At 41.0% G+C, this 23729-nt stretch overlaps 1 protein-coding gene across 1 annotated transcript; it reads right to left on the bottom strand.

Annotated features, from left to right (window-relative positions):
• Positions 1-21787: 21787 nt before the first annotated feature.
• On the bottom strand, positions 21788-23381 carry LOC147424051 (uncharacterized). Its single transcript, XM_086501350.1, has 5 exons — positions 22911-23381; positions 22436-22618; positions 22282-22351; positions 22112-22183; positions 21788-22014 (listed from the first exon to the last, which is right to left on the bottom strand). Exons 1-5 carry the CDS (start codon positions 23205-23207, stop codon positions 21965-21967), a joined length of 672 nt encoding a protein of 223 aa, XP_086357476.1. The 5' UTR covers positions 23208-23381; the 3' UTR covers positions 21788-21964.
• Positions 23382-23729: the final 348 nt, after the last annotated feature.

Below are 23729 nucleotides of genomic sequence, written 5' to 3'. Positions count from 1 at the left end.
CTCATTCTTCCAGAAATCTTGTCCTTAACACAATCTTCCGCCTTTACTAGCATTAGGAATTGATTTTTTCCTCTTATTCTAGGCATCGGATTGGTTCTAACCCCCTTTGTTTTTCTCTTTGCTCTATAGCGTTTCTTGCGTTGTTTAGTTTGGTTCGGAAAATCATAAAATCGGACATGCGTTATAGTTTCTTCGTTTCCGCTTGAATTGTCCGTTGACTCGTTGTCTGCTTCATTTCCCCACTCAGGATGATCGGGAATGTCGTGAAACACCTCCTCTTCATCTTCCTTTTCCAGTGTATCGTTCTTTTCAATTTCTTTTTCGAGTACAGTTCTCAACATGAAGTACAGAACCACGTCGTACCCGTCCTTGTCGCAAAATTTCGTTGTGGGACCATCCGGAATTGCACAAACATCTAGGGTTGCTAGAATGTGTGTCCATTCTAATGGTTCAAGTGTGTCCTCTGGAAAGGGTTCTCCTATAAAAGTTTCGTCTGCGATAGCCCTTTCTAAAACATATTCTTCTCGCCTCAGACTTCCACATTTCGAGGCTCCACACATCCATAACTCCTTGGGCTTACCTAACCAGGCCGGAAATTCGGATCCCGCCAAAGTAGCTGAATCAAACTCCTCTACCGGTGTTCAGTTCACATCTTTGTAGCTATGGTCTTTCAGGTTCACACGTGTAGTGGTTTCCATATTTCTCAGGTATATGTGATCGTAGCCCCAATCCTGGACCATTTTCAACTGTCTCATGAATGGTCTTCCCAGTATGATATCATAGTTATTCTCCTTGCCAAAATCGACAATAGCAAAAGTATGTTCGTATTCAATGCCGTAAGAAGTCACTACGATTTTCTCTAATAACCCCATAGGTTTCTCCATGTGTCCATCTGCTAATTGGAGTTTCAACCTAGTCTTCCTTATTGCTGGTTTCTCCCATTTTTTCCAGATTTCTTTTGTAGCAATGGCTACCCCAGCTCCGCTGTCTAGTATTGCCATTGTGTTCACTCCTTGGAATTCAACTGGTAAGGTTGTATTCCCCTCTTCACCTTCGCAATACTCTCCGACCTTGTTTAAGGGTACAGGCTTAGCGTTCTTTTGTGGTTTGCTCAGCTCTTGTATTCCCTCTTGCAGTCTCGATGTTGGGTCTTTTATCCCAAATTTCTCCAAGCATTTTCCTACAGTGGTCCACATATGTGGTCTTAACCTCAAAAGCTCAGCTAGAGAGATAGTGTATGTCACTGGTGTTGACAAGATCTCTATCAATCCTTGCGAGTCCATGACTTTTTCTGATGAGATTCTTCGTGAGGGAAGTGCTCTAGTCTCGGATTTTGCTTCATACTCTCCTAAGTATGAAGGTAAGGTATTCAATGAATGAGGTTTGCTCTCCATTGTTCTAACAGAGCCCCCATCTCCCCAGTAAGATTGCAGATCCAAGTCCACTTGAGATCCTGCCTCAAATTCCACTATGGGAGAATTCCTGATGTCCTTTTCCCAATTTGTCTGATTAGCTTGGCAACTTAGCTCGTTTGCAAAGTTTGCCTCTCTCACTTGTTTCCAAAATTCATTGTAATCCTCATCTCTTCCGTAAGACCTCTGTATCACTGGATGAAAACTCTCTATCTCCTGATCGGTTGTGTTCAATACTATGCGGTCATCCTTGTGTGTATTTTCAGGCTTTTGTGCACTGGGAGTCTTTTCAGCTACCCGTGAAACGATAGTCTCTTGCTGAATTGGGTTTTCCGTTCCACAATTCATTGTTTCTCTTGGTGGTTCTAATAAGGCTTGTGCAGTCTCGATCATTCTCTGGCACATTTCAAGTCTCTGCTTTTCCAATTCTGCGTTTGGGTATGTCATCCATCTCTGTTCTTGTGTTTGGTTGTTCTTTAACCTAGCTTCGTAAGCTCTCATCAGTGCGTCCAATGGTTCGTGTACTTTGTCGACTAGCACTGATCCCCCTGAGCTTAAGCTCGTTGTTTCTTTGATACTCTTTTGTTTCGTTCTTTCCGGGCTCATCTCTCGTTTCCCGTTTTGACTCTCAAGTTTTTCTAATCTATCTTTAGTTCGCTTTAGTTCCTCAGCTAGAATAGCGTCTTCACGTTCTTTTCTCAACTTCATGCGTGCTTTTCTAGCTTTCCATGTGTTTCTCTGACTCCGCGGTCCTTGACTAACCACTTCAGTCGCTAACTTTCCATTCTCAGGTTCTCTAGTGGTTTTCTTAGCTTGAGCTCTAGTAACAACTTGCGTTGGTATCAGAGTTTCATTTTCAGACCCACTGCTGGTAGGAATAGTTTCTAGCATATTCAATGTCGTCTTTTGCACTTTGTTTGGATTCTTTGAACAATCCTCAATGAAGTGAGTAACCCCACACTCAGTGCAATAAGCGTTAATTCTAATGATTTCCATATGTGGACAAACATTCATCAGATGGTCACCTCCACACTTGTAACAGGGTCCTAGTGCTGGTCTTGGTCCCATTTGATTCGTCCTTTGTGGATAGGATGGTCTTTGTCCTGTTAACCCTCCATGAGCTATGAACATCAATGTTCTTGCGTCCAAATTGTATCTCTCTTCATCAGAAGCACTTATAACTGTTGGTATTCCAACATTCCCAATCATGCCCCATGGTTCTGGTTGTTTGGGTTCTTCTGGTGGGTAATACACAGTTGGAGACATGTGTGCACCAGATTCTTCATAATAGGCTTGAACAAGCACTAAGGCTTGTTCTTCTTGATTCTCTAAGGTTGGTGCATATCTAATGCCTACTGGTCTTGCTCCTGGTAAAGGTGGTTGTTGTCCCAATACCGGTTGCGGTCTTTCTATCCCCATAGGTCCTGGTACATTTCCCGTTGGGTATCGAGGTACTGGATGTACTTGAGGTGGTGCTAATTGAGCAGGAGGTGCATACTGACGCTCCCTTACATACCCTTTGTTGTAATAGCACTCCTCTGTTGGATGGTTTGTCCATTTTTGTTCAATAGCACACCATTTCAGTGGTTTTGGCAATGGTTTTTGGTATGGTGCCATCCTTTTTAGAGCCTCTTCTATCATTTGCTCTACATTTGGCATGGTTGTTGTTTAAACATTCTTTTTAGTGGTAGTCTCGCTCACTACGGAGGAAGAGCTACTGGATACAAAATTTGTATCCGCTGACACCTCTCCATAAACCGTACAGTTATCCACTAAGTACAATGCTTCTCTCGTTACTTTCTCGAAACTTGTACAAGCTTTCAAGTGCAAGTCCTTCTTGAGAGTGTCGTTTCTCAGTCCCTCAATAAAGAGAACAGATAGTCTGTCATCTTGTGGTCGTTCACGTACTGGACATCTCTCAATGTATTGTTTGAAGCGAAGTGAAGCTTCCTTCACTTTTTCGTGTTCTCTCTGTTTAAAAGCATATATTTGTGAGACCGTATTGTGCTTAATCCCTCGTTTTGAGAATTCCTCAGCAAACTCTCTTAGCAATTGGCCAATGTCATGGAATCCCCCTATGTTCAGTGGTTGAAACCATGTCAATGCCGTACCTTCTAGAGTAAGACCAAATCCCTCGTATTGTGTATGGAAATCTGTTATCTGCTCAGCTCTTAAGACTTGCTTAAAGAGTGACACATGTGCATACGGATCTCCTGAACCACCATACTTCTTTGGCATACACTTGGCTACTTGAGATGGTCTCATACGTCTATGGTCTGCTACCAATCTCATTGCTCCTGTGTCCCGGCTAAAGCTTTCTCTAGCATCATGGACTTCATGGGTTACCCTTGTCGGTTCCCCTGCCCTGAATCTACTACTAGGAGGTAAATGTGATGGTTCCGCTTCGAACCTTGGACCTGGAGTGGTATATGTGGGGATTGGAACTGCACTACCTCGATTCGTATCCATTGACTCTCTGGAATGTAATGATCCCATTGGTCCGGGCTTCGAGTACTGAGGTTGACAGAAAGAGCCAGCAACCTGAGTTCTTTGTCCTCCTGTTGTCATTGGGTTTTGCACTCCATTTGTTGGCGCTGGTCTTTGTGAGCTAGAAGTAACATAATACTGATGTAGTGGTCCCCCAAAGTATGTATATCCTTCTAATTATTTCTTGCCCATTGTTGAGTATTGTCTCCCATACTTGTCGTAAGCGGCAATTTTCACTTCCGATCCCTCTGTGTAGGTAAAGACATAAAGTCTTTTTTGGTCTGTCAACTTTCCGGTGTAGGGTTCTTCACATCTATAATAGAGATCTTGCTCCCCATTATTATACTTGTATAGCCCCACATAGATGTTATCAGTGTTGATCCTTGTAGTTTCATTCTCTCTTCTTAACCTCGCATCAGGTAAGTTCATTATTGGTGCTTTCTCCTCAAGTTCTTCATCTACTTTGGCTTTGGTGCCCATCAATCCCCACTTGTCCACAATGTTAGGGTTTAGGACTACCAAGTATATGGTACCCTCGTCATCTAGATATCTATCTTCGCTATAGCTCACAGGCACTAAGTCCTTGAACTCACTAGGTCTCTCTTCTATCTTTACACAATAGCGGTCCATTCCATCTTTGTAGATCTTGGCCCCTTGCTCATTGTCGTACTGGTATTTTATGAACAATAGCTTCATTGTGGCGGAAGGGTTTGATGATCCTGCCGCCATATTTTCTCTGTTGTTCAAGTTCAAGTGTTCCAAGTGTGCGGTGAAAATCTCGTAAGATCTCTCCGAAGAAGTATCAGAAACACTTCCTTCAAAGATCGGCTCAAAGTACTTTTTCCATCTTGAGCGTTGATCTACTTTGGTAACATTAGTTTTGAGTAGATCGAGTATCTCAAGATTGGCTATCTCATTTTGGCCATCCATTTGTGGGTGATAGGCCAGAGAGAAATTCAATCTTGTTCTTTAATTTTCAAAGAGACCTTTCCAAAAATTGCTGGTCATTCTAGGATCTCTATCTGACACGATGGATGTTGGTAATCCATGGTGTTTGAAAACTAAGATATGAAGAGAGTTGCCATTTGGTGTGCCTTAATGGTCTTTTTGACAGGAATAAAGTGTGCTTGCTTTCTAAACCTGTCGACTATTTTCCATATTCCCATATTCCCATGGATAGACTTGGGTATTCTAAAGATGCAATCCATGGATATACTCTTCCATGGTGAATTTGGGATAGGCAATGGATGGAGTAATCCAAGTTGCTTCCCTCTATCATATTTGGTCTTTTGGCATACTACACATTTTGAAACATATTCTTGTATGTCCACTTTCATGGTAGGCCAATAGAAGTACGTCTCTACTCCGCGGAGATTAGGTTGAATACCTCTACTCCCCACATAGGGAGGAGCATGGGATTCATACATAACTTTCTCAAGAAGGGAATGGGTAACACATAGCCTATTTTCATCGAGAAGATAACCATCCTGCAAGGTGAACGGTTCCTCTTTCTTTCCCAAAGCAAGGGCTGACATTATGTCTCTATAATCAGGGCCAGTAGCATACTCATCTATCATAGAGGATAGATCATTATGAGTGGCTATAATCAGGGTCAGTAGCATACTCATCTATCATACAGGATAGATCATTGTGAGGATAGTACATCTCTACTCCGCGGAGAGTAGGTTGAATACCTCTATACCCCACATAGGGAGGAGCATGGGATTCATACATAACTTTCTCAAGAAGGGAATGGGTAACACATAGCCTATTTTCGTGGAGAAGATAACCATCCTGCAAGGTGAACGGTTCCTCTTTCTTCCCCAAAGCAAGGGCTGACATTATGTCTCCAGGGTCAGTAGCATACTCATCTATCATAGAGGATAGATCATTGTGAGTGGCTATAGACACCGCATTAACTTTTGGTCATCGTGAAAGTACATTGGCCACTTGATTGTGCTTACCAGCAATATGAGCAATATGGAAATTAAATTTCCAAAGAAAATTTTCCACCTCATTTGTTTGTCGAAGAGCTTGGTTTGCATCATCATGAAATACTTGAGACTTTGGTGATCGGTTTTTAGAATGAATGGAGTCCCCAATAAGTAGTGCTTCCGTGTGTCTTAGGCATGTAGAACAACTAAAATCTCTTTCTCATAAATGCCCAAGACTTGTTCATCAGTATTGAGCCTTCGGCTCTCATATGTATGGCATGTCTTTCTTGAAGCAAAACTGCTCCAAGGCAATCACCACAAGCATCACATTGGACCTCAAATGGTTTTGCGAGATCGGGAAGCGTGAGGACTGGTTGAGAAGTAAGCTTCTCCTTGAGCTTGTCAAAAGCATTTTGCTCCTTAGCAGTCCATACATACTTAACGTTCTTCTTAGTTAAGTCATGTAGTGGTCCTACTACTTGAGAGAATTTTGCTATGAAGCGTCTATAGTATACACACATACCAATAAATCTTCTTAGATCATATAGATTCCTTGGGTTAGGCCATGCTTTTATTACCTCTAACTTTGATGGATCCATACGGATACCATCTTGAGAGATAATATGACCTAGGTATTGAATCTCTTGAAGGAAAAATTCACTTTTCTTTTGGTTCAGAAAAAGCTTATTCTCCCTCAAGGCTTGAAAAATCACTTGGAGATGTTGCTTATGTTCCTCCAAAGACTTGGAGTAGATGATGATATCATCAAAGAACACTCCAGTGAATTTGCAATAAGATCTAAAAAAATTCTCCATTAGACAATTGAATGTAGTTGGTGCTTTATTCAAGCCAAAAGGCATGACTAGATATTCATAAAGACCAAACATTGTGCGAAACGCGGTCTTTAAGATATCTTCATCCACTATCCTTATTTGATGATAGCCACTTTTAAGGTCAATTCTACTGAAGTAGGTAGAGCCTTGTAGCTTATCAAATAGATCTTCTACCCGAGGCACGGGAAAAAAAAATTTGATAGTGATATGGTTTAGTGCTTGATAGTCCACACACATACGGTATGTACCATCTTTCTTTTGCACTAAAAGGATTGGAGAACAAAAGGGAGAGGAACTAGGCCTCACCATCCCTTTGTCTACCAATTTTTGTACTTGCCTCATGATCTCCTCTTGTTGAGCTTGTGAGACTCGATAAGGAGGCTTGTTAAGCGGTGAGATTCTTGGAAGGAGCTCAATACGATGGTCATCATCCCCTCGTTTTGGAGGTAAGTCCATAGGGATATCATCGATGAAAAAATCTTGGAATCCTTTTAGAAAATTAGACAATTCTAACTCTTCTTGATTCCTACCATTTACATTTGATGAAACATTAGGATCTTTTAGAGACTCTTTGACAAAAATCATGTACGCAGAAATTGAGCTCTTCATTGATTTATCAAAAGCAGGAGAATTTACAAGTGAAATGGTGCAACCACGCTGTTAAGGCAGTTACGCCGCTAGCGGAAGCTAAATAGCGAGAACTCAACCAACAACAGAATTTGTCAGACGAGGACGGAGCTTGACCCGCAGGCGCATGGAAACAACTAGGTGGGTGTCAAATCACCTACTCGACCTTCTAATGACAATCACTACTAAGGAAATCAAATCTAAGTTCTAAAATACGCAAGTGACTGAAATCCTTACTACGAACGAATGCTATACGAAACAGGATCTAGAATCATTGAATCGATCTCAAACTCAAGGGGAAGTCTATACACTAGGTAAGAACAACACCCTAAAGACTTGAACTGCAAAATCAACCTATAATCACTCCGTGCGGCAAACGCGTATGAAGACAGGCCGAAAAATACAGGTGACCGAAACTTGACCCCGATGGTACTAATGCGTAGCTCTACTCGTTGTGGTTCTATAGATATGCTGCACACTCCATTCCGACACATGAGTTGGAAGAAAACTCACACCGAAGCTCGTAGGAACTTACCACACATAGAAGCCGATAGCGCGCACTCTTGGTATCTGTGCGTAGCTCTCGCCGTTGCTAACACAATGGCGGTGTCGCTTCTCCAATGGCGGCTCCGTAGCTCGCGTAGCAAGTAGATAAGACTCTCTCTCTCTCTCTCTCTCTCTCTCTCTCTCTCTCTCTCTCTCTCTCTCTCTCTCTCTCTCTCTCTCTCTCTCAGACACAGTCACGGCGCTCCAAAAACTCACTTTGATTAAATATAAACTCTCCTTTTAGGTTACAAAACTTTGGCTTATATACCTCAGCCTTGGAGGTGAGAACATCTCTAACTAATTACATCAACAAGTGAAATTACTTCGGAATTACAAGCTGGAAACTCAATTGAGTCCCGTTACTTAATGAATGGCTCCAATCAAAATCAATGTCGGAAAGACATTTATTACAATCAATGGTTACAAAAATGATGAGTGTGAGCAAAAATGTGGGTGTGATCCTCTGCTGGCTCAACACATGCTCACTAGCATCTATATACATGTTCTTTCCCCCGTATAGGTGAAGTAGATTCTCCTTTCATGGGACTTCATATTGGCAGCCATGCAATCAAAACATGGCACCCCTAGGATAGCATACTCATGTTGGAGAGGAGAGATGAAAAAGTCTTCTTTGTCGACATAGCTTTGGACATGAAGCCTCTACTTTCCAATCAAGGGTGTAATGGAGACTTGCTATCCCTTGAAAGTTGTGTTAGCCATTACCATATCTCCCATCTCAAAATCTTGAATGCCCAACTTGGTGGCCAACTCCGTTGATATGAAGTTGTGAGTAGAGCCAGGGTCAAACAAGATGAATGTCAGGACAAGGGTTCCGTAGGGGCAAGACCCAAACCTAAGGACTAGGGTGGTCACGGATTACGGCCAGGGGCCGGGCTAGACAGTGTGGGTAGGGGATCCTTTTAGGGCAAGGGGCTAGGAGCATGCCTATATAATGGGAGGTTTGGAGGAGGATCGTATGGTCTAGCATCCTTAGTTCTTACAATGAAGGCATCATGCTCTCTTACCTTCCCCAAGCATAGGAAAGTGATGATCCTTTGCAATGAGCATCCTCTTTTGGATCTTCGATGGTGGAAGCCCTAGGAGTCTCACTGCGAGCATTCTTTTTGGCGCAAGAACGATAGCCATGTCCTTGCTCCCCGCACTTGAAACACTTATGGTCCTTGCAAAAAGCTTCAAGCTCTTTAGGAGAGAGTTTATTTTTACCTTTGTGAACTCCCTTCTCCTTGGACCCATTGTTGTTGTTGTTGTTGAAAGTGCCTTAGGAAGAATTTTGAGCATTGGTTTTCCATCATTTTTGTCTTTGTTTTCCATGGGCTTGACATTCCATCTAGCCCCTTGATGGAAATTGATGCGTGAAGCAGCCATGGTGTGATGGATTACTTCGCTGATAGAACGAGACCATTGAGAGTTGATGTATTCGGTCATCTCTTCAGGTAGTCCCGCACAAAATTTTTGCCTTTGCTCGGTAAAGTCTATCTTTTGAAAGGTAGTATCCTTGAGATGTAAATCCCAAAACTTGTCTACATACTTGTGGATAGACGATGAGAGAGAAGCTTCAAGCTGCGCCATTCGGTAAGCACTTTGTCCTTTTCATTGCTTGCAAGTAATTGCTTCATGATGGAAACTCGTAGAGTTTTCCATATCTTTGGGGCTTTGCCATTGCCACGAAGTCTAGACCACCATTGACGAGCTGATTTTTGAAACTTCATAGCTACATGGCATAGCTTGGAGGACTCTGTGAAGCCCTCATCTTTCAAAAGCCACATCAAATTACTGGATGAAGGCCAACACTTTGTCGGTAGCACCAAAGGTGCCATCATAGGTGAGAAAAGAGATACTCTTTCCTCCCTCCTTGCACTTCTTTAGCTTTTGTGACCTTCGCCATGCAGGGTGGTATGATTTACGATGTCCTCCCCTCTTGTATTCTCTTGGAGAATAGCCATAGCTTTCATCGGAAGAGGAGGAAGGTGAAGGAGAAGGAGAAGAGGGTGAGCTCTTTCTTGCCCTTTTCTTCCTTTGTTTCCTCTCTTCCCTTTCGGAGTGACGAGGAGAAGGACTGTTTGTTGATCTTTTCCTCTTGGGAGGAGTGGGCGATTGTCTAGACCGCCGTCTTCGTGGAGCCACATCTTCAGAGGAACTTAAACTTTCATTGCTTTCTTTCTCTTTGGATTCTTCCTCTCATATGGGAGAGAGTCTTCTTTTGAGGGTCTCATCAAGAGGCCTCCTAAGCTCTCTCTCCTCTTGGAGAGAAAGGGAAATCCCTAAGCGCGAAGGTTGTTGAGTAACTTCGACTTGCAAAGCAGGGTTGCCCATAGCTTGCTGCAACCTAGTTACGAGATAATTCACAAACATGAGAGCATCATCGTTAGCACCTTCATGTGCAAAATCAAAGCTATCAACATTCATTCTACTCTCTTGGTTATTGTCAGCCATGTTAAAAAAAATTTATGAATGTACTTAGTGTATGCTTTGGTAATTCAAAACCTTAGTTGCCACTCCTCTTCGCCTTTGAAAATTTGCTCTGACGTATCTACACCCACGGCTCGAAGTGGTTAATTATAGAGAGTAGTGGAGTAAGTCTAACATAGCAGAGTTTCCAAGGGCTAGCTCCTTTCCGACTTCTTATGGTTCAATAATGGTAAAGCCATAGGCAAGTCTAAAAAGACTCCATTATTAAGTCCAAAGCTCCCGAGGTGTGCATCATATCCCACATAGTGGGCTCAACAAAACCGATAATAGATCTCAGTTCCACTTACCCTAATATAATTAACATCAACCATTTATAGGCTACTTAAGGACCTCTCTTCTTAAGCAAGAGAAGAGAAACCCAATGCTCTGATACCAATGTAATGGAATTGGCCTATTTAACTTTAGAGTAGCGGAAATTACTGAGAGTACTTTTGAGAAATTATTGGCCTATTTAACTTTAGAGTAGCAGAAATTATTGAGAGTACTTTTGAGAAATTACTTTGTAAGCATAGCGGGTGAACATAACTGAGGATGTCAACATAATCATAACAATTAATTATCTTGGCATGAACAATACTTTTGCAAGAGAGAGAATTTAGAGAACATGACAACAGTTGAGGACCGGATGTATGTGGAGCCGGTCCCCCCTCCAATAGGAATTTGTATTATGATTTCTCCCATTAAGAGAGACTTGTCACAATACAATCTTTGTGTTCCTCATGATATAGGTGATGCAATGAATATGGAAAGCTTCATGCATCACAAGCATAACATAAACTTTCAAGAAAGCTTTAACTATCCCAAGCCTCAATCCCAAGACCTCAAACACCTTCGAAGGTGGAGAGAGCTAGCAGGGAATGAAGGTAGGGAAGAGGAAGAAGAAACATTTCATAGGAGAAATAATTAGTTCCTCACTTATCATAACTCTTCTTGCTAGCATACATAATAGCATAGTAATGAAGATGGAGAAGATGGAAAGCTTAAGCATTGAAGCATGGTTCTTGGTTGGTTTTACACTCCATAGCCAAGAGTGTTGGTGTAGGCTCTCAACCTCTACTTGCTTGGAGAAGGAGAGGGAGATCTTGCACTTTTCACAATGCATAATGAGAGAGTGTGTGAGTGTGTGTGGGAGAGTATACCCCCTAAGCAAGGCCTCTTCTTGCTTTGGTCGACCCCTTCTTCTAGTTCATGCTTGAAGCTCATTGGCTCATGCCAAGCCTAGCCAATCACAAGCTTGGGCCACTTCTAGCAATAGGGGTAGTCTTGGGACAAGTGTCCCCTTTCCCCTTTGAGAGAGAGGACTTGATAAATGAAAAAACAATCAGATAATTCAAGTAATTTCTCATTGGATCCCTTCTAAGCATGGCCAATAGGATTCAAGAACCTCATGAAGGTAACATGGGTAGGAGCTTGACATGTGTCCTTGCTGCCTCTTAAGGCTTGGGGTAACCTTGAGTGTGTGTATGTGTATTCTCTCACTAGCCCCTACAATATGGGCTTGCCCCCTCTTATGTAGGGATCATTTTGACTTTAGGTGCTCAAGCACCTTACTCATCAAGCATGACAAAGCACTTCTAGCTTGGGGGTGTTCCCACAAGGATCTTAAGCAAGCACAACAAAGTACCTCAAGCACCTTAGTCATCCAGCAGGACAAGCACCTCAAGCACCTTAATCATCTAGCAGGACAAGCACTCAAGCACCTTAATCAAGCACGATAAGTACTTCAAGCATGATAAGAACCTCAAGCAAGACAAGCACCCTGAGCTTGGGTCGGCTTCCCACCTCAAGCTCAGCCCTAGCTTACCTAAGGTCAAAGTACTTTTACACACATTATTGGAGGTCTTCAATGAAGCTAACCCTAAGGTCTTATGCTCCATTGGTTAGCCTTTCTCTTTGATAGACCATCTCTCATTTGGGACCCTTTACCATTGGCCCCATGTTGAGATTGATCTATAAGCACATGTGTATATCTTAACCCTTGTTCCCGTTTATTCTCCCACATTAAGTGATCAGTTTAATATGAGAAAATCATTTGGGTTGGCTAGATATAGATTTTATGGCAGATGTTGTACTAGGAGATCCTAGAATGATGAGAATGGTAGCAGAAATGCAAAGAATGCAACTTCTCAAGTGGAAGTGTGTGTCCAAGAAGTAAAATGAATCGGGAGATCTATATGCACACGTTTCCCTCTTTAAGCAAGTCTTAAGGGTGGAACAAGATGAAAATTTCCATACACAATACGAAAGATTTCATTTGACATTGGAGAGAACAGCGTTGACTTGGCTCCATTCTGAATAGTCAAGATTCTAAATATCAATCAACTCTTGTGAGAGTTTGTCGCCGAGGAATTCTCCAAACGAGGAATCAAGCACAACACGGTTTCACAAATCTATGCTTTTAAACAAAAGGAGAACGAAAAAGTGAAGAAAGATTCGCTTCGCTTCAAATAGTATATTGAGAGATCTCCAATGAGAGACTTACTGCAAGATGATTGATTGTCAGTTCTCCTCATTGAGGGCCTGAGAAACAAAACTCTCAAAAAGGACTTGCACTTGAAGGCATGCACCACATTCGAACAAGTCACTAGAGAAGCATTGTATCTAGTTGAAAATAGCAACACATATAGAGAGGTAACTGACGATGTAGACGCCAACACCAGTAGTGCCTCTTCTATAGTCAGTGAGTCAGCTACAAAGCATAGTGCTCCTATATGAATCACACAAAATGTGGATCAAGTGATCGAAGAAGTGATGCAAAGAATGAACCAAACATACAGATAGAGTCCCAATTTGTGACCACAGCAGCAGCCACAAGCAGTAAATGCACCAAGAGTATTGAAGTGGTACACAATTGAGCAGAAATACATCAACCACGATATGAATGAGTGCTTTTATAACCAAAATTATGTGAGAAAAATGTTGTATGGACCTCCATCAGTGCAACCACTACCACCACCTCCAAGGTACCAGATAGGACTCAACAATGTAGCACAAGGAGGAGACAAACTAGAAAATCAAGCTATTGCTTGATACACACAGCTTGCATAATCACTCGTTAGTTCACCAATGATGCCACTAATTTTTTACTACAAGGAGCCTATAGAAACTAATATGAGAGAGCTTGAGGGTTGTAGCATATGCCAATGAGGATAGTCCATTTTGGGCAAGTGTAGATGAAGCTACAAAGCCTTCATATATGGCTCAAATAGCAAGAAATCAATTCACGATGGATGAAAATATGCTCATGTTCATAGCAAACCAAAATTACAAACCTAGAGGATATCCTCCTAGGATAGGATAGCCAATGGGGAAAGCACCAGTTTCCCAACCGAAAAGGTCCATTCTATGAATGTGAAGGTGACCATTGGGTACGAGGTTGTCCAAACAAGGGCCAACAAACAAAAATCTTTGGATTCTACGACAAATGAGCAGTAGATCACCTCATACAACATTGTGCTAAGAACCCAGACAACAAGGGGAAAGCGATAGTGAATGTCATTGGATTTTACCTTGTTTGAGTGGATCAGAGTTAGAGCCAACAGTTCTCGTCAAAGTGGTGACTAGAGCTCAAGCTCAGAAAGCAGCAAAAAATAAGGCAGTGGTGGACGGGCTAAAATTTTCTGAACAAACCAAGTTTGAAAGTGGGTCAGTGAGGACTCAAAAAAAACTCATAGAAAGCAAAACAAGACGGAATGAAAGCAAAGAGGCTGAGGGAAAGACATCCTTAGAGATTGAACTAAACCAAGTGAAGAAAAAACTTAAACGTGAACAAGAGAATAAAGAAAACACCCAGGGAGTAGAAGAGACAAAGATTGTATCAAGAGGTTCGGTCCGAACTGAGAAAGTGAACGAGCACTTAGATGCCATGTTGCAAGCCTACAATGCTAGGCTAAAAAACAACCAAACTCTAGAACAAAGAATGTTGACCTATCCACATCTTGAAATAGAAACAAAATGAATGTAGATTTACAAAAGGCTCATTGAGATAGCTCAAGCTCTAATGCAACCAAAAACACTGAAAGTTCCAAAAAAGGAAAATGCAAGTGCATTCAAGGAAACCAACCATTGTTGAAAAGGACTGACCATTGGATACGAGGATTGTTGCAAACTTGACGAATGAGGCCAAATCTCATGAGAGCTACCGGATGAGCCATGGCCACAATCATTATGGGAGACAATCAAGAATAGAAAAGAGGGAATTGCCATGTTGTTGCTAGCACCCATTCCGGAGATAAACATGGACCATGAGATCTATCATGGGGATATACAATCATTATACGGAGATGTAGGTATGGAAGTATCTATAGAGAGTAAACGGTTGACCTTAAGGATGTTACCTTCCTTTGCAGGGGAACATGAGACAAAATCCAAAGTAAGAATTGTGACAATCCAATTCCACAGTGACGGACACAAAAAGCCTACATAATTTGATGTCGTCCCCTAAAGATGCACCATTGCTCGCAGAACTTCTGAAGATCGGACCACATTTGTGGGGACAAATGAACAAAAACTTGGAGAAAATGGGTTTGAAATTCCTTTCACAGGATAAACTTATAGATGAAATCATGGAAACAACACATCTAGAGAGACCAAAAGCAAAGCATGTGCTAGTGAATAAGGTCGGTGTTATTATGAAGGAGAAGAAGGGAACACAACCTTGGGTATCTTGGTAGGCAGCAATGGATGCCTTGATTGTTTGCACCATCTTCAAAACAATTGCATCCGCATCTTTGTCCATATCAATTTAAAAATGTAATGGAGTTGAATTCTTGGAACATGGAGTAATATAGACAGAATCATCGACAACATCTTCCATTGTTTCTAAGCTATCAGACATATAAACACAGTTATCTGAATGCAAAATGTGGTATAGAGAGGATAAAGCACGATCAAGGAGGTAATGCGTCTAGTCTTTATGATCCCATCTTAGCAACACATTGGCCTTGGACACAGACCCCCTGGCATTCATTGGTGGTGGTGTGTGTGTGTGTGTGGGGGGGGGGGGGGGGGGGGGGGGGGGGGGGTTGATGAAGAGAGAGCAAGACTCAATGTAGACTAAACATGATAACTAGATTATGCTTGAAAATTCTTGAGAAAGTTGAAATACAAATCCTCTTATATAGGTTCAAAAGAGGATGATATCATAGCTTATGTCACATGGTAACACATCACTATCTACATCACATATCCTAGGTGGAAAGCTACACATGCTATCACATGGTTCTACACATGGGTTCTGCCATACGGACACTCACTAGACTAGGGGTAGTGCACACTTTTGGTTGGTGCATAGGCCAAATACCATATGCCCAACACACTCTAATGGGAAAGGTTCACTATTGAGGCTTTACATGCTTGAAACTAGCATCGAGAGGAGGTGTCTGCACTTGCCCTCTACGTGCCTTCCCTATTGAACGTGTGTGTGTGTGTGTGTGTGTGTGTGTGTGTGTGATACTATACTATACTATATATAATATTATACTATGTACTATATATAAAACTGTAATATATTATATATTATATATAAGGCTATAATGTACATAATAACATTATAGAATATATAGTACATAGATTATAATATTATACATTATAGTTATTATAATATATAGTATATATTATATAATATGTATACTATATATAAGATATAGTATAACGCTATAATGTATACCATATATAATATCATATCCTTTTTATTATACTATATATTATATATAATATAATATTATACTATAGTTCATATTACATATACCACACTCTTATATACTATCCTACCGCATTGTCCATGCGCAATGGGGGAGCTCTACCCCCCCCCCCCCCCCCCCCCCCCCCCTCTTTTCTTTTTTCAGGTCTTAAAGCTTTAGAGCGGCGGTAGCAGAGCAAAATTAGCAAAAAAAAAAGGGGAAGGAGGGGGGGGGGGGGGGGGGGGGCATCGTTCGCATGTGCGGAATATGGGGGTTCATATGGGGGTTCTGTCCCCCCCCCCCCTTTCTTTTTTCATATCTAAAGTGGCGATGGAGCAAAATTGACAAAAAAAAAAGGGGGTGCAAAGCCCCCTCGGGGGGGGGGGGGTTCACTATATATAAAACCTATGTATCGCATGTGTTCAAGGACTATTTATAAAACCACTTAGTTGCGAATTTTTTGCCAATAAAAGGGACCCTTTGCCTATTCAATCTGTAAATTTTTTGGAATATGATTTTTTCAACATCCTTTTGTAGGTAAAAATGCAAAAAAATATAGAATAAAGTAATCCCTACTATTAAACCCACGTGATAAACAAATTTTTTATTGTAGTGAACCCGCTGAGAAAGCCCCTCCATTGTCACAGAGGATGGGAGGGCTCTGCCCCCTTTTTTTTGGGCCCGATCATTTTTGAGCGACTAGCAGCCTGAAATCCGCAAAAAGAAAAAAAAAAAGGGGGGGGGGGGGTTATTTTTGTCAATTTTCATCAACGACGGCAACAGCACAATGCAATAGGAAGGCAGAGGAAGAGGTACCAGAGGCGGAAGCCACGGTGGATGAAAGAGATTGAGAGAGGTAGGAGCATCCTTGTGACTGTTCGATTGTTCCAAAAAATTGAGCTCTTTTTTATTTCTTCTTGTTAAAGGATAAAACCCACAAACGAATACATTTACAAACTATAACTCTACATATTATATAGCTTTTATATAACTATACACACTATATAAACTATATATATTATATAGTTTACAATATATATAAATTATATTATATATATTATGATATATATAATATATTATGTTATATATATAATATATTACATCATATGTAGAATATAATACGTTAGAATATATACATTATAGCATTATATTTTATATATATATATATATGTATATATGTATGTATATACACACATATATATATACATATATACACTGTATAAACTATTATATATAATACATAAACTATACATAATATATATACTATGCATATATTATATAACTACTATATTATATATAATATATTAGCTATATAGCTTAATACTACATTTATTTATTTATTTAGTTATGTGTTACGTAATACATACTATATAAACTATTATATATAATACATATACTATAATATATATATTTATATACTATGCATATATTATATAATATATAATATATTAGCTATATAGCTAAGCTACATTTGTATAACTTAATACTATATATATGTGTGTGTGTGTGTGTGTGTGTGTGTGTGTGTCTGGGTCTTATACACACTCTCTGTCATCTCATTTTGTCACTTCTTCTCTCTCTCGAGCTTTCCTCCTCCATCTCTGTTTCAAAGATGACAACCTCAACCATGCTTTCATGGATGATAAATGGTGCTCCCATGGAATATAGTGTTTCATTAAGGAATGGAGAACTTCTCCTTAGTGAATATTTTCTACAAAGCTTGTTACCTCCTTTTGTCAAACTTGAAGGGTTGCAAGCAATCATAACAATTTGTACCCACAATGGGCATATTAATGGAGCAGTGAGATTAGCCACTACAAATCTGCAGGTTGCAATGCTTTTTTGGCCATTAACATATCTACACATTAAGAAAGACAATTAGAGAAAGCATCCTGCTCACAAGTTTCTAGCACGCAAAATCAAAAGCAGTTGTAATCTTCTCAACAAGCAGCACGCAAGAGTCAATAATAAGAACCGCCAATAGCTTGAAAGTTTGTGCATAAGTTGGCATAATCAAAACTCAATATCTTTTTGGATGTACATCATCGAGAGTGCAGAGATTTTGGCATATCGACTGCATGACATCACTTTTTAACACAACAAGGTCAACCTTCACAATCAACACACGGTAAAGCATTCGCTTTATTTTTGCTATATAGCTCAATCGACTCTCGCAACCCCTCATGGAACTCTGAAAGGATGCTTCTAAAATTGGCAATGACTAAAGAGGGCAGTCCATGCACTTGGCATCTTAGCTACCACAGGGCACGCCTCACAAGGCGAGTAGATTTGGCATCACATGCAATAGCCTAGCTTGCAAAATTGGCAATATCATCTAGGGGAAACCCACTGATTCAGTAGCTTGCAAAACCTAGCATCTATGGATGCAATTATTGCAATAGTTCACTTGGGGAATTGACTCCCATGCGGCATATGCAACTTGGTAGCTGGTGATTTGTGCCAGATTCAACTGTATTTGCTTCGGAACACTCCTCATCGAAGACGACACATACACAAGGAGCCGTTCTTAACAATGAACGAGTGAACTTTTGAAAATAATTTGTATTTTCTCACTTAAGATTCTATTCACACGAGCACTTTTTCTTGAAGAAAAAGCTTCACGCCAAAGCCACAAAGGACAACACACCAATTTATGACAATGTATCGAGCATATTATCTTTTCACACTATTCACACAAGCACTTTTTCTTGAAGAGAGAGGTTCACGCCAAAGCCACAAAGGACAACACATCAATTTATGACAATGTATCAAGCATATATTATGGAGCTTTCATACACATTTGAAATCAATGTATGGAGGTGATTATCCATCATATATTGATTTGATACTTTGTGCGTGCTCTATGTGAGAGGCACTACCCCAATTCTATCTCGAGGTAAGACCTTCCTCGAGAGCATTTTATGTCAATACCATGCACATTACCGTTTGCACAATATTATGGATGATAGATATCTTCTTGGAGAAGGAATCCAAATGGCGAGCTATCGTTGACAAGGCATGGACAAGTTACAACGGCAACAACAGCAAATCATAGCAAATGAAGAAGAAGACTAAGAGCAAGGGGAGGCGTTGCTACAAGTAGACACTAGCAGTTGTAAAGGAAATGGATGGTCTTCTTAAGGGGAGGATGCTTTAGTCTGCGTAATGCCATATCATGAGACCATGTATTGTAGCATGTGTGGCAATAGTTTGTGTGACTCATGAGCTTGTGTGAATGGATCTCTAAGCAATTGTTCAGGTAGTCCAAATCTCAAGGTGAGATTTCTTGAGCATATGATATTTGGCATATGCACCAACTAAAGGTGTACACCACCCCTTGAATTCAAACAGGCAAAATAGCTAGTTTAATGGAATTCAAATTTCTCCCCCTGTTAACTGAGTCAATGTCAGTTAACAAAAGCTGATAGTCCAATCGATGTGTGTGTGGTAGAACCCATGTGTAGATCGAGGCATATGGTATTTGGCATATGTACCAACTAAAGGTGTACACTACCCCTAGTCCAATCGATGTGTGTGGTAGAACCCATGTGTAGACCCATGTGATAGCAAGGATATGCGATGCACACAGTGATGTGTTACCCTGTGACATAAGCTATGATATCATCTGCCTGTATAAGAGGCTTTGTATTTCCACTTCCTTGAGCATTTTCAAGCATAGTCTAGTTGTCATTTTTAATCTACATTGAGTCTTGCTCTCTCTTCACACTCACACACACCCACCTTCAATGCCACACTCTTACACCCACCATAGATCCTCACAGACTGAGCTTGCAAGTACGAGCAAAAAGATACCATGCCAAGCATCAACAAATGAACCAAGACAAAGATACACTACTACATCAAGGTCAGAAAACATACCCATTACAATGTTGAGAAACCACCAATAAAGACCATTGATTCAACAATAAGGGCCACCATGGAGCAAATGATCCACACCGCACAATGTTGAGGAATATGAGAGGATATATATTCTCATCAAATCAATAAGTAGACACATACCATGAGTCTATATGAGGACCAAACCAACTAGCACTCCAAGTCTCCAAGCTATTGAAGGTTAGTATCCACATACAAAGGAATGGGAGGGGGGAGAGAGAGAGAGAGAGAGAGAGAGAGAGAGAGTCTCCAACGCCATGCAGAAGGCAATGAATGTTTCTTTCATGATGCCATGGAGAAAATCAACTACCAAAAATACAAGGATTAGTTCCCACACAAAAATCAATTTCTTATAGAGGGACGTTCCCACATCTTGTCAAACCCAAACTCAACTAATCACTAAGTAGGGGGAGGATTCTCAGGTAAAGAAACATCATGAATATTATTTAAAGTCAAAACGATTAAATGCAAGGATTGCCATATCCAAATATTTTGGTACCACAACTAGGTCCCTTTTGAAGCATCTTGTAGAAAATACAAAGGCAAAATCATAATGAATTTCTACCAATTTACCCCATAGTGTATGACTTGCCCCATAGTGTATCTTTCCCAAAAAAATCCATTTGACATTGTTTGGAACATAAAAATGAACTATGATTCTTTCCAAGTTTTATGATAGTATAATGTCCACAAGACATTTTAGTGTCCAAATACCAAACCCCAAAATAAAAGGAGACCCTAAGCCATCATATTGATACTAATCACAAGAAGCAAGAAAAGATCCAAGAAAAATGAACATTAAGCGAGGGAGATAGTTCTCAATCTGAGAGTAAGGTGAAAGAGGAAAGCTAAAGAAAGCTATTGTGGAAATCATTAACACTAACTGAAGAGGGAAACTCCCTCAAAAATGTACAACTCCATATAAAAACCAAGTGATCATTCAAGGGAAGTGTTCTATCTATGTATCCCAGTACACAAGTGGTAAGAATAATGATGGGGTTATTGCCCACATCTACATTCACCGATTTATCTCATCCCTCTAAACTGAGATTACACGCTCGTAACAAATAACATTTTTTTACCTCGCCAAGGTTGAGAAAGAGGTTCTGCTTACATTGTTCACTAAACATGCTACCTTCTTATATTCTTCACCAAAAATGTCATCTACAGAATTTGAATTGTTATTTATGTGAGTTTTGTCTCGAGAAAATGAAACGACCTTCCATAGGTAGTGTCAATCAGTGGTTAACTCGCCATATCATCAAGGTAGCAAACTTGGTTTATTGGAGTCAAAGGAATCAATCAATAATATTGCGAAAGCTCATGGCATAAAAGTATATCTACTTCTGTAAAACATGCACGTTACTAAACAAGCGAATCAAAAATTAATGTTAGAAAAGTTACTTAAAAAGCTATAGATGCTTCTATGGAAGGGTACTACTTTGAAGTGCTCATCTTTGAAAGAATAGAGAGCCCTTCAAACCTAACAGTATACAGCAACAGTACCTTATAACAGTGATGAGATATGGCCGGCCCTCTATACCCAAAACAAATGTGCTAGCAAACTTTGCTACACCACGTGGGCCATCCACGAGTATTGGTTGATGTCTACAGCAATAACAATGCAGCCCTTTTAAGTCCCATAAGGGACTGCCCTTTCGGTCGAAAGGCACTTCAAATGTTTGGTCTAAGGACCTCGAATAACAATGCAGCCCAAGCAGCCCAAGCATACGTTGGGCCTTTCCCTCTTGCTCTCGAGGGGCGTTTTTGAATTTTGAGGCGGCATGATTAAAAAATTTCTAAAGCACCCACTTGAAACACAAATTTACATGAAAAAAGCCAGAGTATAGCATGATTGGCTGCCTGACAAAGGCTTAACATAAGAAAACTTAAAAACCGCTCACTTTGAAACTTGGCAGTCCATACAAATTTACATAGCATGCATACCTCTCCAGCGATACTTTCAAAACTCTCATTCATGTCTACAAAGATAGCATATAGCATACAGACAAAAACTAGGCTATCCTGCTATGTAACACACTCATACACCCGATGCTTTAAGCTTCCCCTTCGAGTGCTTTGAATATATCAGTCCTCGTGACGATGCCTGGACAAAAATGGTTCGCAAATACGAACATACATTAAAAGATGCATTGAAGACAAATCTGCCATGGATCATGTGCTATTCGAAAAAGATCACTCACCCACAACTTGATTTGATTCATTCACGATTGGAATGCGATGGATCTTCATCTTTAACATCAAGATTGCAGCATCTGCCAAGCAACACAGAGGACTTAGTATTGATGCAACAAAAACAGCAGTAGTCCTTGTAACCACTAATTTAGCATTTCATCATACCATACGAACATACCATTCACAGTTTTGTCGGCAGATAAAGAGATTGCAGGCGAAGTCATGACCTCACCCACTTTTGATTGCAGCTGTATGTAAATTTAAAGGATGTTATATCAACAAGTGCAAAATCGACATAAATTGGGTTGTGAAAAACAGTTACTGATACTAACCCCCTTTGAGGCTTTAGCTTTGTCTTTCTTTGACAGAACTCCGATACATTTGTAGTCTTGGTTGACGACCGGCAAGCCAGAGACACTAAGAAAGTAATGGTCTACCTCTTCCAGCAACTGATCTGGCATCGCAGTAAACTTGATGCTGGACATCACGTCAGCAAGGTAAGAGTGCGGCTGTGTCTGCACAAAGAAGCACCGCAATTGACAAAACAGAAATTGACTCTCTGCATGAGTGAGTGTGTACGTGTGTGTGTGTTGGGGGGGGGGGGGGGGGGGGGGGGGGCCGTTAACCTTGTCAGATCAAGGTGATTTTGGTATACATATCTGCACGGAGTAAAAGGGGTTTGCAAACATGCGTGTGTGTGTGTGTGTGTGTGTGTGTGTGTGTGTGTGTGTGTGTGTGTGTGTGTGTGTGTGTGCATACTTCCGTGCACACACAGATGGAGCCCGTGTTAGAACACCACGATCGTACCTCTTCTTTCAGGAGAATGGGCTCATAATGCTTGCAAAGGTCCTCGTAGTTAAGGATAGAGAAATTCTCGGGCCACTCCCCCGACAGGAAGTAGCCAGGGGCCTCGTTCTGAGGCGGAGATGTAGTCGTAGCCGCAGCAACAAGATCGTCCTCCTTGACAGAAGCGGAGGTGATAGCAGACGAAGATCGAGGACTGCGAAGCCCTAAACGCACCAACGGGGATGCAGAAAAGCTAGACTTCGCAGCTACATGCGAAGAAGAGAGGGCGAAGTGGGAATGCAGGGTGAGGGCCGCCATGGGGGGTTTGCAGCAGATTTCTTTGTTCTTGCGGGTGGATGAAGAAGAAGAGGGGTCTTTTAAGAGGGGGTGTCCATCGCCATAGCTGCTCACATAAGATCGGCGTCGCAAAGCTTCTTATGTGCTCGAAAACTACCGCCGTGCGCCCACTGAGAGAAGACGATCCCACGTGCCCTCCAAGTTTAACATTGGTATAGACCTTTCAAATTTAAAGCAGAGCAAAAAAAAAATCCATACTTATCCATTTCGCTTGCAATAATTTGGACTACTACATTACAAATTTGACTTGTATGCCAAGTTGGACAAGGAGGTGGAGGGGTGGTGGGTCATTTTTATTTTGATTTGGACGCACTGGCTAGCTTCAGAATCTATTATCTCTCCGAGACCATTGTTCCCTTGAAGAGCACATGGGGTACGTTCAAGTGGCACAAAGGTTCGCAACCAGTGGCGAGTAGCACCCAAAGCACTCTCCAATTCATGTACTGCTTGCAAAAACAAGCAGCTTTTGAAGCTTCTCTTGGC

The sequence above is a fragment of the Adiantum capillus-veneris genome, chromosome 26, assembly GCF_014529385.1.
Source record: "Adiantum capillus-veneris isolate H3 chromosome 26, ASM1452938v2, whole genome shotgun sequence".
In the NCBI taxonomy this organism is placed as follows: Eukaryota; Viridiplantae; Streptophyta; class Polypodiopsida; order Polypodiales; family Pteridaceae; genus Adiantum; species Adiantum capillus-veneris.
The sequence above is the reverse complement of the archived record's forward strand: the minus strand, read 5'-3'. Positions and strand labels throughout refer to the sequence as shown.

Excerpts from the sequence above, each read along its gene's own strand:
- LOC147424051 (XM_086501350.1), bottom strand. The coding sequence starts at position 23,207 with ATGGCGGCCCTCACCCTGCATTCCCACTTCGCCCTCTCTTCTTCGCAT. Across the intron at positions 22,619-22,910 it reads CCATTCTCCTGAAAGAAGAG|ACACAGCCGCACTCTTACCT; the intron begins GTACGATCGTGG and ends TTCTTTGTGCAG. Across the intron at positions 22,352-22,435 it reads AAGCTAAAGCCTCAAAGGGG|CTGCAATCAAAAGTGGGTGA; the intron begins GTTAGTATCAGT and ends ATTTACATACAG.